This window comes from Ruditapes philippinarum, unplaced genomic scaffold (genome assembly GCF_026571515.1).
Source record: "Ruditapes philippinarum isolate M1 unplaced genomic scaffold, ASM2657151v2 ctg4795_1_1_1_1, whole genome shotgun sequence".
NCBI lineage: Eukaryota > Metazoa > Mollusca > Bivalvia > Venerida > Veneridae > Ruditapes > Ruditapes philippinarum.
The window spans coordinates 60,283-74,609 of NW_026860053.1; the positions used below are offsets into that span (position 1 = coordinate 60,283).

Sequence of the window (14,327 nt, forward strand, 5' to 3'; positions counted from 1 at the left end):
TTAGAATTTACGTTAAAGTTTTTGTAATAGTTCAAATATTTTCAAAGTCCATTGACATATGGCTTTGAAACTTTGCACACTTGTTCACCATCATGACCCCAACCTGTAGACTGGAGTAGATAACTGTATCAAGCATTATTTTTTACTATCAAGCACTAGAATAGTCGAGCGTTGCTGTCCTACCGACAGCTCTTGTTTAAATTGTGATAATATACATGTACATGTCTTTGTTAACAAGTAAGTATTTAAAATCTTACAAAATACCAGAGAGGAATAAAGATTTTGTGGTAGTTATTGTTTAGTTAGATGATGTGACTAACACTGAATTTTTGTTTATTTTTGCTAGTTAAAATCATGGAGGGGCATTGCAAAGGTTGTTAATATATACATATATAATATAGAATATACTCACATTTATCATTAGTCAGCTAGTTTATTATGGTAGACTCCCTCATCTTATTTCTCTATATTGCATGATATTTCTTCAATTTCAGTTTTTTAACTTTTAGCCATCTGCTGCTGGACTTTTCCTGTTTTATATTTCAAAAGTTTTAATTATTTCAATATCAAAATATTACAAGTTGAACAACAGAATAGAGATTGGTCAGAAAAGTCAGCCTTTATACAATTATCATTATCATCTTTTGAATTATTATCATTGCAGACAGTGAAATGTGTAAATATTTAACTGACTACCACATGACTATACCTGTAAATTATAGTTTTACATATGAGATTTCTATTATTCCATGTATAAATGGGTGTTTTTCGCATGAATATGTATGCAGAACTCTTATGTAAACTCTGTAAAAGAAATGGTTAATATCTTTTCTGAAAGCCTTACATGTTTAACATACAATCAAACTTGTATTTGCCAACCTGTTAGCTTTTTCAGAGCTTATTATAATGAATGTATTCCAAAGTTAAAGCAAGATGGTGGTCATTAATAGGTGTTGTGGTCTGATTTAGCACAGTCAAATTTAGAATTGAATAATTAGGGAAATTTACTGGTGGCTTGACTCAGTGAGGATGGTCTTTATATAGGATCATGTGACCATTGAAATAAACAAATAAAAAATTGTGGAATATTTTTTAAATAGCAGTTTTATTCAGATGGTCTTATGTAGGATTTCTACTGTGCAGTCAAACTTCTGTTGAAGACCATTTCTTGATTAAATTAGCAACACATAATCTGTTATATAATCTTCAGTATTATTCTTTCTGTTCTTGTCTGAACACAATAACTACAAATTACAGAACAAATATCAGTATAACAAAGTCTTTCATTATTCATTATATACATATGTAACTGTGTAGAAAAAATTACTACTTTTAGTGCATGCATAATTTAGTAAAATAAATGTTGTCACAGTTCTTTTAACAAATTTTAGATTTTAGCAATAGTTATGAATACTGTTTTTAGCTCACCTAAGCACAACATGCTTATGGTGAACTCCTGTGACCCCATCTGTCCGTCGTCTGATCTATACAGGTGACAGGTCCCCTATCAAAATTGTTCAAATGTTTCTGACTGGTTGCATAAGTGGGTTTTAAAAATGCAAATTTCAAAATTTGCCTTATCTGAAATAACAAGGCCAAGACCATTGGTATTTGGCATATATCATCATCTAGAGGTCCTTTTCTAAAGTTGTTTAAATTATGGTCCTGGGCTCAAAATTTGCTCTGTCACAGGGTCATTGGTTTTCCATATAACATTATGTGGATATGAACGATTAAAACTCTTTTCCACTAGAACCCTAATGGCTAGAGCACAAAACGTCATCTAGTGGACCTCATAAAAGGTAAATTTATGTCATGACATCATGTAACAGATGCCTGGGTGTCAAGGATTTACCTTATATGTATATAGTAACCTTCTAAAAGGTTCTCCTCGCTAGAGCTAAGGTATTTGGCATCATCTTTTACACCTCTGTCAAGGCTGCTAAAATTAGGGCCCTGTGGTCAAAATAGCTGCCTTGGGGGAAGATAATTATGTTTCCTTTATATGTGTTCAGTTAAACTTTCACAAGTTTTCTTCTCAGAAAGCCCAAAGGCTTAAACTTCAATATTTGACATGAAAAATTGTCTACTTGATCCCTACCAAGATTGTTCAAATTACTGTTTAGTCATGCTTAGTAGATGACCCCTCTTGATTTTGAGGTCAGTCTTTCAAAGGTCAAGGTCATAGTGGCTACTGCCCACCTCTTAACTATTCTGTTCTCAGGTGAGGACTAATTGGGGCCTATTGCCCTCTTTTTTATGTTATATTTTTAGGTGAGGGCTTTTGGTCCCATTGCCCCCTTGTTTTTGTTGTATAGTTTTATTATTTTAGAAGTTATTAAGATGAAATCCACTACTATTCTTTGGGCTATTTTATATTTTGCCATTTTGAAAGGTTCACAAAATTGGCAAAAAATTAACCATGGTGTTAATAGCCTAAATTATGATATTGCTTTTAACACAGTGTTTCAGAGGTGTTTAGAAATGGGTGAATTTGTTTTATACATGAAATCTGCATGTAAATAACTTTAAATAATGCTTTGACATCAGTATATTGAATTTTAAAATCTTGTTAAAACATTTCCTTTGATTTTTAAAAGTTATGATTGTGTTATTTTGAATTTGTATTTAATATCTCATATTTCAATTTTCACTCTCATGTTTGACAAGTTATTGTTCAAAATATAAAATGCATCTTGAAGGCTCAAAGCAATATGTTTGTTACAAATATTTTCATATTTAGGGGCACATTCACCAGCCCCATCAGATGACAAGAAAAGCCCGGAACCTGCCAAAGAAGATTCAAGATCATCGTCTGCTGACAGCAGGAAGGGTATTCTGCGTCCTTCATCAAGGTCAAGTTCTAGAGATGGCAAGAGGTCAAGGTCACCATCAGGTAAAGAAACTAGTTTTGTTTAATTGTGTTATTTATTTGAGCACATTGTTTTGAAGTGATCATTCACACAGTCTAAACACATTTTTCCTTTTGTTGCTGTTATTAATAAGCAGAAGTCTAAAATTGTCTTTTTGAAAATCTAAATTGTTCATTATACTCTCATGTGTAGTAATTATTTATTTAAATATTACAATGTTTATGTTTTTTTTGTTTTTTTTTAATGGTTCCAATATTTGTAATTATGCTATATTATTGAGTCATACTTTAGGTTTCCTTTGTATATTTTTGATTTAAATAAAAGGTCATTTAACATTATTCTGGACATGATACATGTATATTTCGACTTGCACACTATTAGACTTGCCTGATGGCTTGTCCAATATATATTTGATAGCTGAGTACTTGTCTGAATATATTCCTGTATTGTACAGATTAAATCTAAATTATTGCTAGTAACACCCCAACTCATACTTCCCTCATTTTTACAGGATATAACATCAAGATTTTCTTGTTTTTCAATTCTTCACGCTTGTTATTTATTTGTGGTAACATGTTATTTCAGCAGGAGGGAAACATGGCAGTTTGTCATGTGTATCAGGTAGTTTTATAATCCATGTGTATTTTTCTGTTGTAATTATCACACCTCACTTCATGGTTACCGATAAGTTATTTATTGTTTAACATGTTGTATTTTAGAAATGTTCTTAACATTTACTGTGAATTTTCAGAGAGGATGTTATTTCATATTTGTTATACAAATTTTTATTTTACATCCAGAAAATTTTATTAAAAATTATAATGCTGGAAACTAGATAATTTTATGAACTTGAACTATGGTAAATGACTAGTTCTTTTATAGCTGGCAGATTCCTATGAAATAACACTCACTGTGGATAAAATGTTGTTTTAACAGAAGATGCATGTGTGACTAAATTTTGTGTTGCATGTTCTATTATATGACCATTGTTATTGTATTGGCTACAGTATTGAAATAGCATCAGCTTACCATAAAGTATGAAACTACAGTTCATCCATGCTTACAGTAGCTGGTGACTAAAGGAACAAAATATAATATGTTATTTATCTATACATTTTCTGTCCAAATAAGATGTTTGACAGTTTTATTTGATGGCTAAAAATCTTATGATATATATAATCAATGTTGAGTAAAGAAAACACTATTTTGAAATTCATTAATATAATATTTTGTACAATTGCAACAACAATATGGTTAAGTCAATAGGTAGAGAGTTGGAATGTGAATTGTGCAATTGGGTTCGATTCCCGGATGGTGCAGGTCACTTTTGTTGTGATTGAGCATGAAGTCCTTTCTATGGTCATTTGCACTGTACCTCTGCTCTTGTATGTACAGAAGTTACCAGTTCCTTTCAAAAATGCAGACATATGGTACTGGTAAACTGCTTGACAGTCTTCCCAGGAACAATGTGGTAGCTTATCTATGCTCTGGTCAATTCAATGTAGCTTACTGTGATGATTCAGAGGGTATACTTACTATACTTAAAGAACACGTCCTCAACTATTAACTGAACACTAGAAAGTTTGGAAGTCAACCTCTAAATATCTTTAATATAACTAAGAAGATTAAAACCATACAATCAGAGTAATATAAGTTTATGACCACAGGATTGTCACACATATTTTACAAAGTAGGAAATTCCCACTCCTCATGAATGCCTTGTGCAGTTACATTCTCTGCAATTTTATTTACAATGTCATCAATAAACAAAGTTATAGTTTTAGACTTGTCTAGTTTATGTTTTTTAGAATATGGTATTAGAATATGTTATTGTTGTATGTGAGATACAGTAAAAGTAGATATAGCTCATTGTTGCGGTAATATTTCAGTACATTTTGCTGATCAAGAAGACAAACTGTCAGGTAGATCGTATTTGCCCTCCTACAGCTGCTGCACCAACTTTTATATATCTTTATTATTTCTTTGCCTTAGAAGTATAAGTTCATATAAGTGATAAATTAAGGTAAAAAACATAACATAATGAAGTATGATTAAATTGTGAGATATAATGTATGTATGAGACATGATTATGATGTGAGGTATTTAATTATGGTATGGGCAAGTCTATGAGATATGATTAGGGGATAGATGAGGTATAAAATGGTTATTGATGAAATATGATAAGTGAGCAAGTGAGATATAGTCAGTGAGGTATAATTATGGTAAATTAGATATCATATTAAGCCTGTTAGTGGATATTGTAAGAGCCTTAGTAAAATATAATAAGGTCATACATTTGATTACAGGCAGTTTGTAACTGACATATAAAAAGTGAAAAAGTGCTTGATTTAAATATCAGGAGGTCAAAAGTGAGATATGATTTGGGTATTAGTGAGATATTTATAATACAAGTTTGTCAGGGCCATATATGAGATATTAGATGTAAGAGATAAAGATGGGGTAAAAGTAAGATGTGATATGGGCATCATTAATTGAGGATAAATTAATCGTTTCAGTAGGATGAGTTAGTTTTTAACAAGGTCTTACCTGTAATACCATAATATGATAAGTTTGTATGTGAGAGATATGATAAACTCACAGATATGACATTATAATTCTAAGGCATTGATTTCTATGATTACATCTTTTCATTTTATGCCTTAATGCCTTTAGTAGCAAATCATTACTCTTCTTGTAGAATATTTAACATTTTTTTCCTCCTTAATGTATGTACATTCAACATGAGACTTCTTTACCATCTTTTCTATTCTACTATAAGTTCCATAAACTATATAATCTTAGGTAATGTATAACTTTGATCAAATATAGAAAAACACCAATTATTTTAATATGAACCAAAAAGTGAAAAAAACTTATTATGCCAATGTATCATGCCTGTTTTATATTCACATCTCATTCTTTTTTTACATATATAATAATAGTAGATAATATTAATATTTCATTCAACATTAACATACAAGGGATGATCCAAACAAAATGTTGACTTTTGCTTAAACAAAAGCAGTTAAAAGTTAGTAAATGATATACTGTCATAAATCAGAACATTTGATCAGTTAAGATAAGCTTCAATGAAATAATATGGTTAATAAATGTTGCAAGCACCCAATGTAGTGCTGTTACAATGGTAATTAATGCACACACTGTTTTTTTTGTGATGTGTATTATTGGCGTCCGCGCCGAAGCGCGGCGCCTTTTATGGAATGAAATCAGATTTTGTGAAAGGGCGACAGCAACTTCTCGAGCCTTTTAGTCGGACATAATAAAAGCCGATCATTCCGATCAGTATGAGGGTGCTTGATTATTAATTAAAAATGAAATGTCGCGATATATACAATGAATAGCAAACTGGAGAATTTTGCAATGCAAACATTTTCAAATGAAATAACCTTTTCCGTCAATAAATCGCGCTCTTCGGGGTATTTTTATTAATCATTTTGTAGTACACAGTGGGTTATTATGGTACATGTATCCGAAAGCTGAATAGAATGATGAGTTGATGACCTAAATATTCCGAAAATCTATTTATAGAGGGATGTACTCCTATCGGTAATTCCCGGTCTCTCCTGGTCTATTTTGACCGGGATTTACTAGTGACCGGCGAATAGTACCACACGTTTATTGTCCGGTCTCTCCTGGTTTTGGAGTAGATGTTTGATATCGTTACAGAACAGAACAAATATTTTACAGTTATATAAGTTTTTTTTTCAAAATGAATGTTTGTCACTTAGTTTGGTTACAATAATTAATAAAGACAGATCAACTCTCAAATTTATTGATTATTATTATACATAAACATACAATTCGGAAAAAAAAAACCAACAACAACAATAGCATGTTTTATTTGATCTATATGAGATAAAAACAATAAATATGTACAATAATTGAGAAAAAAGGTACATTTTTATGGTATTTATATGACACTATCAACTTTGAAACATTTTATTTAATTTGTTATTCGTGTTTAGTAAAGATGCCGAGGAGTTATTCAAAGTTACAAATTAGATTTTATGAATTATTCAATTGATTGACAATTTAAGAAATGATAAAGAAAAATACAAATGTACATGAATATGGTTTTAAGAATAAACAATATTATATATTGAAAGATTAACCATAATTTACTGACTTTTTCCAGTTAAGATTTTACTTATAATCGTCGGTCAATATGACAATTGAATTCTTAAAATAGTAGTAAACGTAAAAACTCAGTATTAAAATAGCACATAAAACACAAAAAAGAAAAGAAAACAATATTCATAAAATCTGTATTTTTTTATTATAAATGTTTTAATACAAGTAAATTGTGTGCAATGTGTTATATTTTACATGATAGCTTGTATTATATAACAAGTAACAGTAAAACTTTATTTTGGATCATCCCTTATTACAGGTTGTACAATTATTGATACTTGGATATAAATTTGTTTCAGAGAATGTCAATACATTCTTGTAATTAAAAAGCAATACATGAATATGAGACTGTAAATTAGATGTGCAACAACTTGTTTCTTTAAAATGAAAAATTGATAGATTTTGGTTTGTAATAACACTATAATCAGGTCAGAATACTTGATTATGTTCTAGGAGTTTTAGTTTGAACTATGTTTAAAACACCTAGGATGATATGAAATTTCAACTTACCTATGGGTATCCTTTTTGCTTTATAATAGTTACATTATATAAATGTCAATGCACAATGCTGTATGGTGCTCAATTTAAGTCTTCTTTAAATTGTTTTTTTGTCCATTAAGAGATTAAGGGATTTCAGTGTAAAAAAGTATAAAAAAAGGTAAAAATTAAGGAGAGCCAACAGTAAAGAGTCTAACCAGATTGCACTCAAGTGCATGTCAGCCAGATTTTATGCATATAGCATACTATAGATGTTACTTAAGGCTGAAAAAGAACTTATTTTATACAAAAAGAATGAACATTAGGCAGAGCAAAAACAAACAAAAAACTCACAGCAGTGATTATGATGCTCTTTTTTGTGTCTCTCTGTCATTTAAAGCTAGGTAACAATTTCAGCTATCACCCCAAAAGAAGTGTGTTAGATGCGATTTCTTTTTCAGTGCTTTGCAGTAATTTTGAATATCCAATAATTTCAAAAAGTTATCAGTACTTGTTTCATATCATACTGCTTTTCCTGTAGGTTATATTTGCCTTTACATTGAATTTCCATTTAAAGTCACCTCTGACTTCAGAAAACTGGCACAGAAAATTCTCCATGACTTTAGACGCTACTGATATTTGAGTTATAATTTTTAGAAACAACATATTATAAACATTTTAGTTTGATAGTAAGTTTAATCATACCTAGTGTGTACAGTGTGTGTGTATAGTCAATTAAATTTTAGATTTCACCTTTTTTTTTTTAAATGCTAAATTTGTAAATGCTTTGTAAAATGCTCTTTATGTGCCTGAAATATGAAACTATATGTTAATTATAAATTGTTTCTGTGATGGCTGATTTATGTCATGACATAATTATAAGCATGTTTTATGGGTTTTTTTGGAGGGGGAGGGTGTTGGTCAAAATTCTTAAACAAAAATGTTAAAAAATATGACAAAGTAACCATTTATCATTTTCAGACCTTTTTCTTCCGCCAGTACAAGACAAAAAAAAAAGAAGGGAATAGAACAGCATCTGAAAAGTTTTAACATTTTGTGCCATATAAGTGTTTTATTTTTGTGTTTCCATGCTGGCGGGACTTTAAGGTTGAAGATTCAAAAATATGACAGGCATTTTTTATGTTATCCACTGCTTACAATGTGAGCCACCATAGGTTATATAATAGAAATGATAACATCAAGCAGAAGATTGTTCACTAAGTGTACAATATTGCAGGCATGCCATACTCTAGTCTACTGGTAGCATAATTTATTAATCATTGTCACATTCAAACTATACAGTCATACCATAGTTGTATAGTCATGAATAATTATATCTGCTGAAAATATTATGAAGTGATAAAAGTTAAAAAATTTTTAGTTACTTCAGTTAAGCTTGTATCATTTTTCATGACATTTGTTTAAATTATTAGTCTGCTCATTTTTTCTATTACTTCAAATTTTTTTCAAATAAATAAAAAACAAGTATTAATGTATTTATCTTCCCTACATGCATCATAGTCTGATGCTGTTTGGATTAATATCAATCAACAAAATAACATATTGAATCAATAATCATTGTAGACATGAAATAGTTTTAGTTGATAAATAAATAATATAGAATGGTTGAGCTAGGACTATTTTCATACCAATACAGTTCAAATGCAGTGTAGTTTTTGATAAGAAAATACTTTACCAGTAACCCCAACGATAGATTTTTGTTGCTTATACCATAACCTTATATGTTTTGTTTTCTTTTATCAGTTCACTTTGAGGCAGACAAGGAAGGTCATACAATTGCACATGTTGTTGATGATGAAAGAGGTGAAGAAGAAGTGGAGATTCTTGAAGGGAAGACAACAGAAGAGAGTATGAATGAGATTGTAGATGCTCAGAAACGTCAACTTGATCAATGGTGCTTTGCTGAACATTATGAAAATAAAGTCTTACTTCAGGTTTGTTGTCTAGCATTTATTTCTATTTTACTCTTACTGACTAAATTAGTTTAAATGACTTTTCCTATATAGAATTTGGAACTTTTTATTGTAAGGAATAGAGATTTCAATATTGATTATTAATTAATTATCATTATTGTAACTGACATTATAGAGTTTAAAATGGTCTGACTCAACTCTGACCACATATTGATCTTCTGACCACAGACTGGTATAACTCTGACCAAAGGTTAAATCTACTGTTTACTATTAGGATATTTTGACTTATACTGAGTTGGCTTGACATAAAACCCAATCACACAAACAAACAAATATCAGGATATTTGTTGATGATTTTTTTAAACAATATTGCAGGTATTAAAGGATGCAATGTACAAGCTGCCATTTGTAGATACGTATTACCATAAACGTGACCATTCTTTGATGGTGGTTTTACATAACCCACATAATCCAGAGTTCCAGAATCATGAAGACTGGCACACTGAACTACACTCTAATGTTGGATTCAGGTAAATCTTGTGAAAAAAATTATTAAGTGAAATATCAATACTTTATAAATAGATAAATATTGGATTATTCTGATGTTTATATTACTTACTTAAATGGCTTCTGAAAATAAGCAAGTTGTGTTCATTTTATTTAATCAGAGAAATTAATTGTGCTATAATATAAATAAGTTATAAAGACTGTATAACACATGCATAGCAGCTCAGATTATAAACAACCAGTTACACTGCAGTTACTACATCATATAACATGTCAAAACTTAATAACTATTATAATATACCAATTCGCAATGACTTTACTAGGTATTCCTGGATTCTGGCTACTGGTTGGGGACCACCAAAACCGGACAACCACCAAACCCGGACGGCCCCGAAAATGCTTGATTTAGAATTTTCTTTGTTCAGTGGTTGTCAGTCACCTTTTTATCAACAATAAATGCATGTTTCTTCTAAAATTAAGTAAATAAATTTATTTCAACCTCCGTAAATGGTAATATTTAAATGTCTATTTCAAGAATGTTGACGTTGAAATTTGGGGGTCAAGACAGCAATGCCTGACCTCATATAACAGCAATAATTATTAGCAGAGTAAACAAAAAAATATCCAAAACTTCAGCATTTGCTGCTGAAATATTGTGTGTCATGTTAAAAATAAAAAAAAGAACACCAAAGCTTTTATCTGAATTAAATCAACGTTATTACATATCTGTCCGGACACATGGTACTGTAGTATGTACAATTTATGTAATTTTGATACCCTCCTTGACGGGCCTCGGATATAAGTGTCAACATAATCAAAACTTAACAAACTAGTTTGTTAGTTAGGAGAAGAACCTAGCTGTACTGTATCAAATTTTCGTACCTCTAGCTTTAAAATTATGAAATTTGTATAGAAAAATGATCAAAAAGTGTCCGGTTGATGGTCCCTGACCAGTATTGTTTATCTTATTTTTCTACAAGCAGTAAAGTAAACTCATTAAACAAAATCTTGCTCAACCAATGATACCATCTTGACTCTTAATAATCGACAGTGTGGAGACTTAGCTCTAGCACATTTTAACTATTGTAATGTGTTATTATTTATAGGAACTATCTTGATTTTGTTGAGGAGGGTATCTCTGATTGGTTGAAGGAAGAAGAGGCCAAGTACCAGGCTCACATGCTGTCTCAGGAACTAGACAAAATGAGATTGGATGAGGAAGCAGCTAGCAGAGCCTCGGAGAGGGCAAACAAGAAGGGAGCTAAACGATCAGCTAGTAAGTTATCACATTCTTATGTACTATTGTATCCTACTACTTTGTCTGAGAGAAAAAATCAAGGACTTGTGGCCAACAAGTTAAATCTTTTATAGGTCACAACAAATATACATAAGACTCTCAACATTTTTTGAATATTTGTCATTATGAAACACTTATCAAATGTAAGCAACTGTAGGCGGAATTGGTAGGATTTTATAATGAAATAGTCTATAGCAGAAAACTATATGTAATACTTAAACAGAAGGTTAAGTTTTTGACTGGTGATGGAGTTTTTTTTGTATTTAAATCAGAATCAAAAGCTAATTTTTGGTCAGCAGTTATAGCATGAACATCTTTTAAAAGGGATGAGTTACTTTTGAATAGAAATTTATCAGTTACTGTTAAATCTAGAAAGGAATATTTTGGCTATTTAACCTTTGACTCAAAAAGAATTTTACTTTAAAGTAAGTACATCACAATCAACATCTTCTGCTTAAATGCTTAAATTATGGGCAGTATGTCAAATATGATATAAAAACATATATTTTGTAAAAAGAAGGCAGCAAAAGGAGCAGTAGTAATGGTACTAGTAACCAATCATCTCCAAGATCAGGTAATTTATGCACAGGGGGTGTGGTCAATGGAAATTTCATAGATCTTGAGTGGTTTTCTTCAATTACTTTGAAGTGATAAATCATATGCACACTTTAGACTGATTTTTTTGTCTTTGTCTTTTGAAAAGGTTTGCTGTCCAGAAAGCAGAGCATATTTTGCCAAGAGTTTTTCTTAAAATAAAGTTTTTGCCCAGAAACATTCATGTAAATATAGTAATGTAATACCATTTTAAGGTTAATTGTCACTAAATGAACATTCCAGCCTCAATTTCTTTTGAAACTTTTTCAATATAAACATTACTTTTTTGAAAAATTTTCTTATGAATAATCTACTTATGGGTGTACTAACACTAAATCCATCCAACTAAGTCCATCCAACAGACGATTACTTCACCACAATATTATAATATTTTTGATAATTGTAATTTTGTTTTAAAAGCTTCACGTTCAAAGTCTCCAAAAGGTTCAAGAGGAAGCAGCCAGGAACGGCCATCCTCGGCTGGGTCTGGTAACATGTTCATCAGGGAAGGGTCACTGAAAGCCTGGAAGATTGAGCAAGACAAAATAAAATCTGAGGAGGAAGAAAAAGAAAGAGTGAAAAGCGCTAAAAGGTCAAAATCCCCCAAGTCAAAGGTTGGTCACCTTCTTATAAGTATCGTTTTAATGAGAATTATTTAAACTGTTAATTAAATTGGAAAGTCATACAACAACATCATGACATTGAGATGTTTTTATTCCAATTAAATCTACATTAAACTTACCTAAATCTAAATGTATAATTAAGATTAATCCAACTAATATAATGTGTATGAAATTGCTCTTTCTCTTAATGTTGAAAATCACTACACTGGTTATATACTAAAGCATAACTGAATAATTTTTCCATTTCTCTTTTGGTTTTAATACTTCTTGGCGTTTTGAATTTTATCCGTATTAAGCATAGTAACCATAGGCCATTGGTTTCCTCTATGTTATGTTGTCCCTGAAATAATGGTGTTACAGGCACATTGCTTTAGTATAAAACCAGTGTAGTTATCATATGAACATACCAGTTTTATCCCTATTTCATACCATCTTTAAACTTGTCACATTACCTGATCTCACAGAATGAAAAAGAGGATCCAAAGAAAAGGCCTGGTTCTCGTGGCAGTGCAAAGTCTAAAGGCTCTGCTAGAGACCAGGAACCAGAAGCTACAGCTGCAGACCTAGAACCACTGAGTGCTGAAAAATATTGGCCTGTAAGTATTCAAGTGTAAACAAATAACATATAAACTATACATGTTCTAGTTATATAATTTGTGAATTAACTTATTATACCGGTAACCATGTTACATGTAGTGTATATTATACCATTTATTTTTTCAAATCAAAGTCAAAAGTACCAAATTGGAATAAAAAACAAACCCTTACATTGATGTTTTTATCTGCTTTGATTTTAGAACTGTCCCTAGTTTTTTGGATTTTGGTATCAAAATATGACAGTGAACAGACAACAGTATACTTACAAGTCGTTATCATCATTAGATATGCTCTCATTATTTGAATATTTTATAACTACAATTTCAGTTCTCTGGCTATGATGTTGGCAATAATTTAATCCAAGTGTCTGGTATCACATCAACATTATTTCCATCAGATGGTGGTCAGATCAGAACTGAAAAAATAGAGTACATTCAAGGTACATCTAGTGTGAAGACCTCAGTGCTGAAAGATGACCATATCTTTACTGTACATATCCTTGACCCCAAGGAAAATCAGTCAGATGACAGTGACCTTGACATGGATGGTGTAATTAGGGATGGAGCAGAAAAGGCAGAATTTGAAAAACCAGAGAAAGAAAATAAGGACAGTAAGTTTAAGTATATTTTACTTTGCCAATTGTTCTATTTTACTTGTAATTTTTAGCTCGACTATACGAAGTATATGGAGAGCTGTCCTACTCGCCCCGGTGTCGGCGTCCGCGTCCAGATTTCAGATTTTGGTGCAGTAAAATATTTTCACTATAACTTTGTCATTTCTTAAGGTATCAACTTCAAACTTCAAATATATGTTCCTTATCATCAACCACATCTTATGTGACAAGGTTCATAACTCTAGCACCAATATTTTCAGATTTATCTCCCCTTGAACTTAGAATTTTCCTAAAAAAATACTATTTTAAAATTAAAGGAAACAACCACAGGAAATCTCAACTAAAGTCTACATATTTACCCATAAAAATGAAGAATTTTAGTTTGTTAATACTGAAACCAACTAATTTCTCCTCAGTAACTATAATCAACTTAAGACTTAGAAAGACTTCTAAGAGTTAGAACTACATTTATGCAAAACAATTATTTTAGGTGAATATGAACACTTAAACTATGCTGTAAAAAGGTCATTGACATAGATATGATCTGTGGTTATCCAACATTTGAAACATTTTATATGGAAAAATAACTTGGCACTTTGCCCAGAAAAAACTCATTTATATGTCTATTTATAGTAACATACGTCACACTCTGTAACCTCT

General features: G+C 30.9%; 1 protein-coding gene across 1 annotated transcript in view; it reads left to right on the forward strand.

Annotated features, from left to right (window-relative positions):
* The window catches only part of LOC132758738 (sperm-associated antigen 17-like), a 58,289-nt gene that overhangs the window by 18,293 nt on the left and 25,669 nt on the right, over positions 1-14,327 (forward strand). The window contains exons 11-19 of the mRNA XM_060750439.1: positions 2,744-2,896; positions 3,459-3,494; positions 9,267-9,457; positions 9,812-9,966; positions 11,050-11,219; positions 11,758-11,814; positions 12,255-12,448; positions 12,922-13,053; positions 13,382-13,664. Of these exons, the coding sequence (XP_060606422.1) occupies positions 2,744-2,896; positions 3,459-3,494; positions 9,267-9,457; positions 9,812-9,966; positions 11,050-11,219; positions 11,758-11,814; positions 12,255-12,448; positions 12,922-13,053; positions 13,382-13,664 (1,371 nt within the window). The remainder of the gene's footprint in view (positions 1-2,743; positions 2,897-3,458; positions 3,495-9,266; positions 9,458-9,811; positions 9,967-11,049; positions 11,220-11,757; positions 11,815-12,254; positions 12,449-12,921; positions 13,054-13,381; positions 13,665-14,327) is intronic.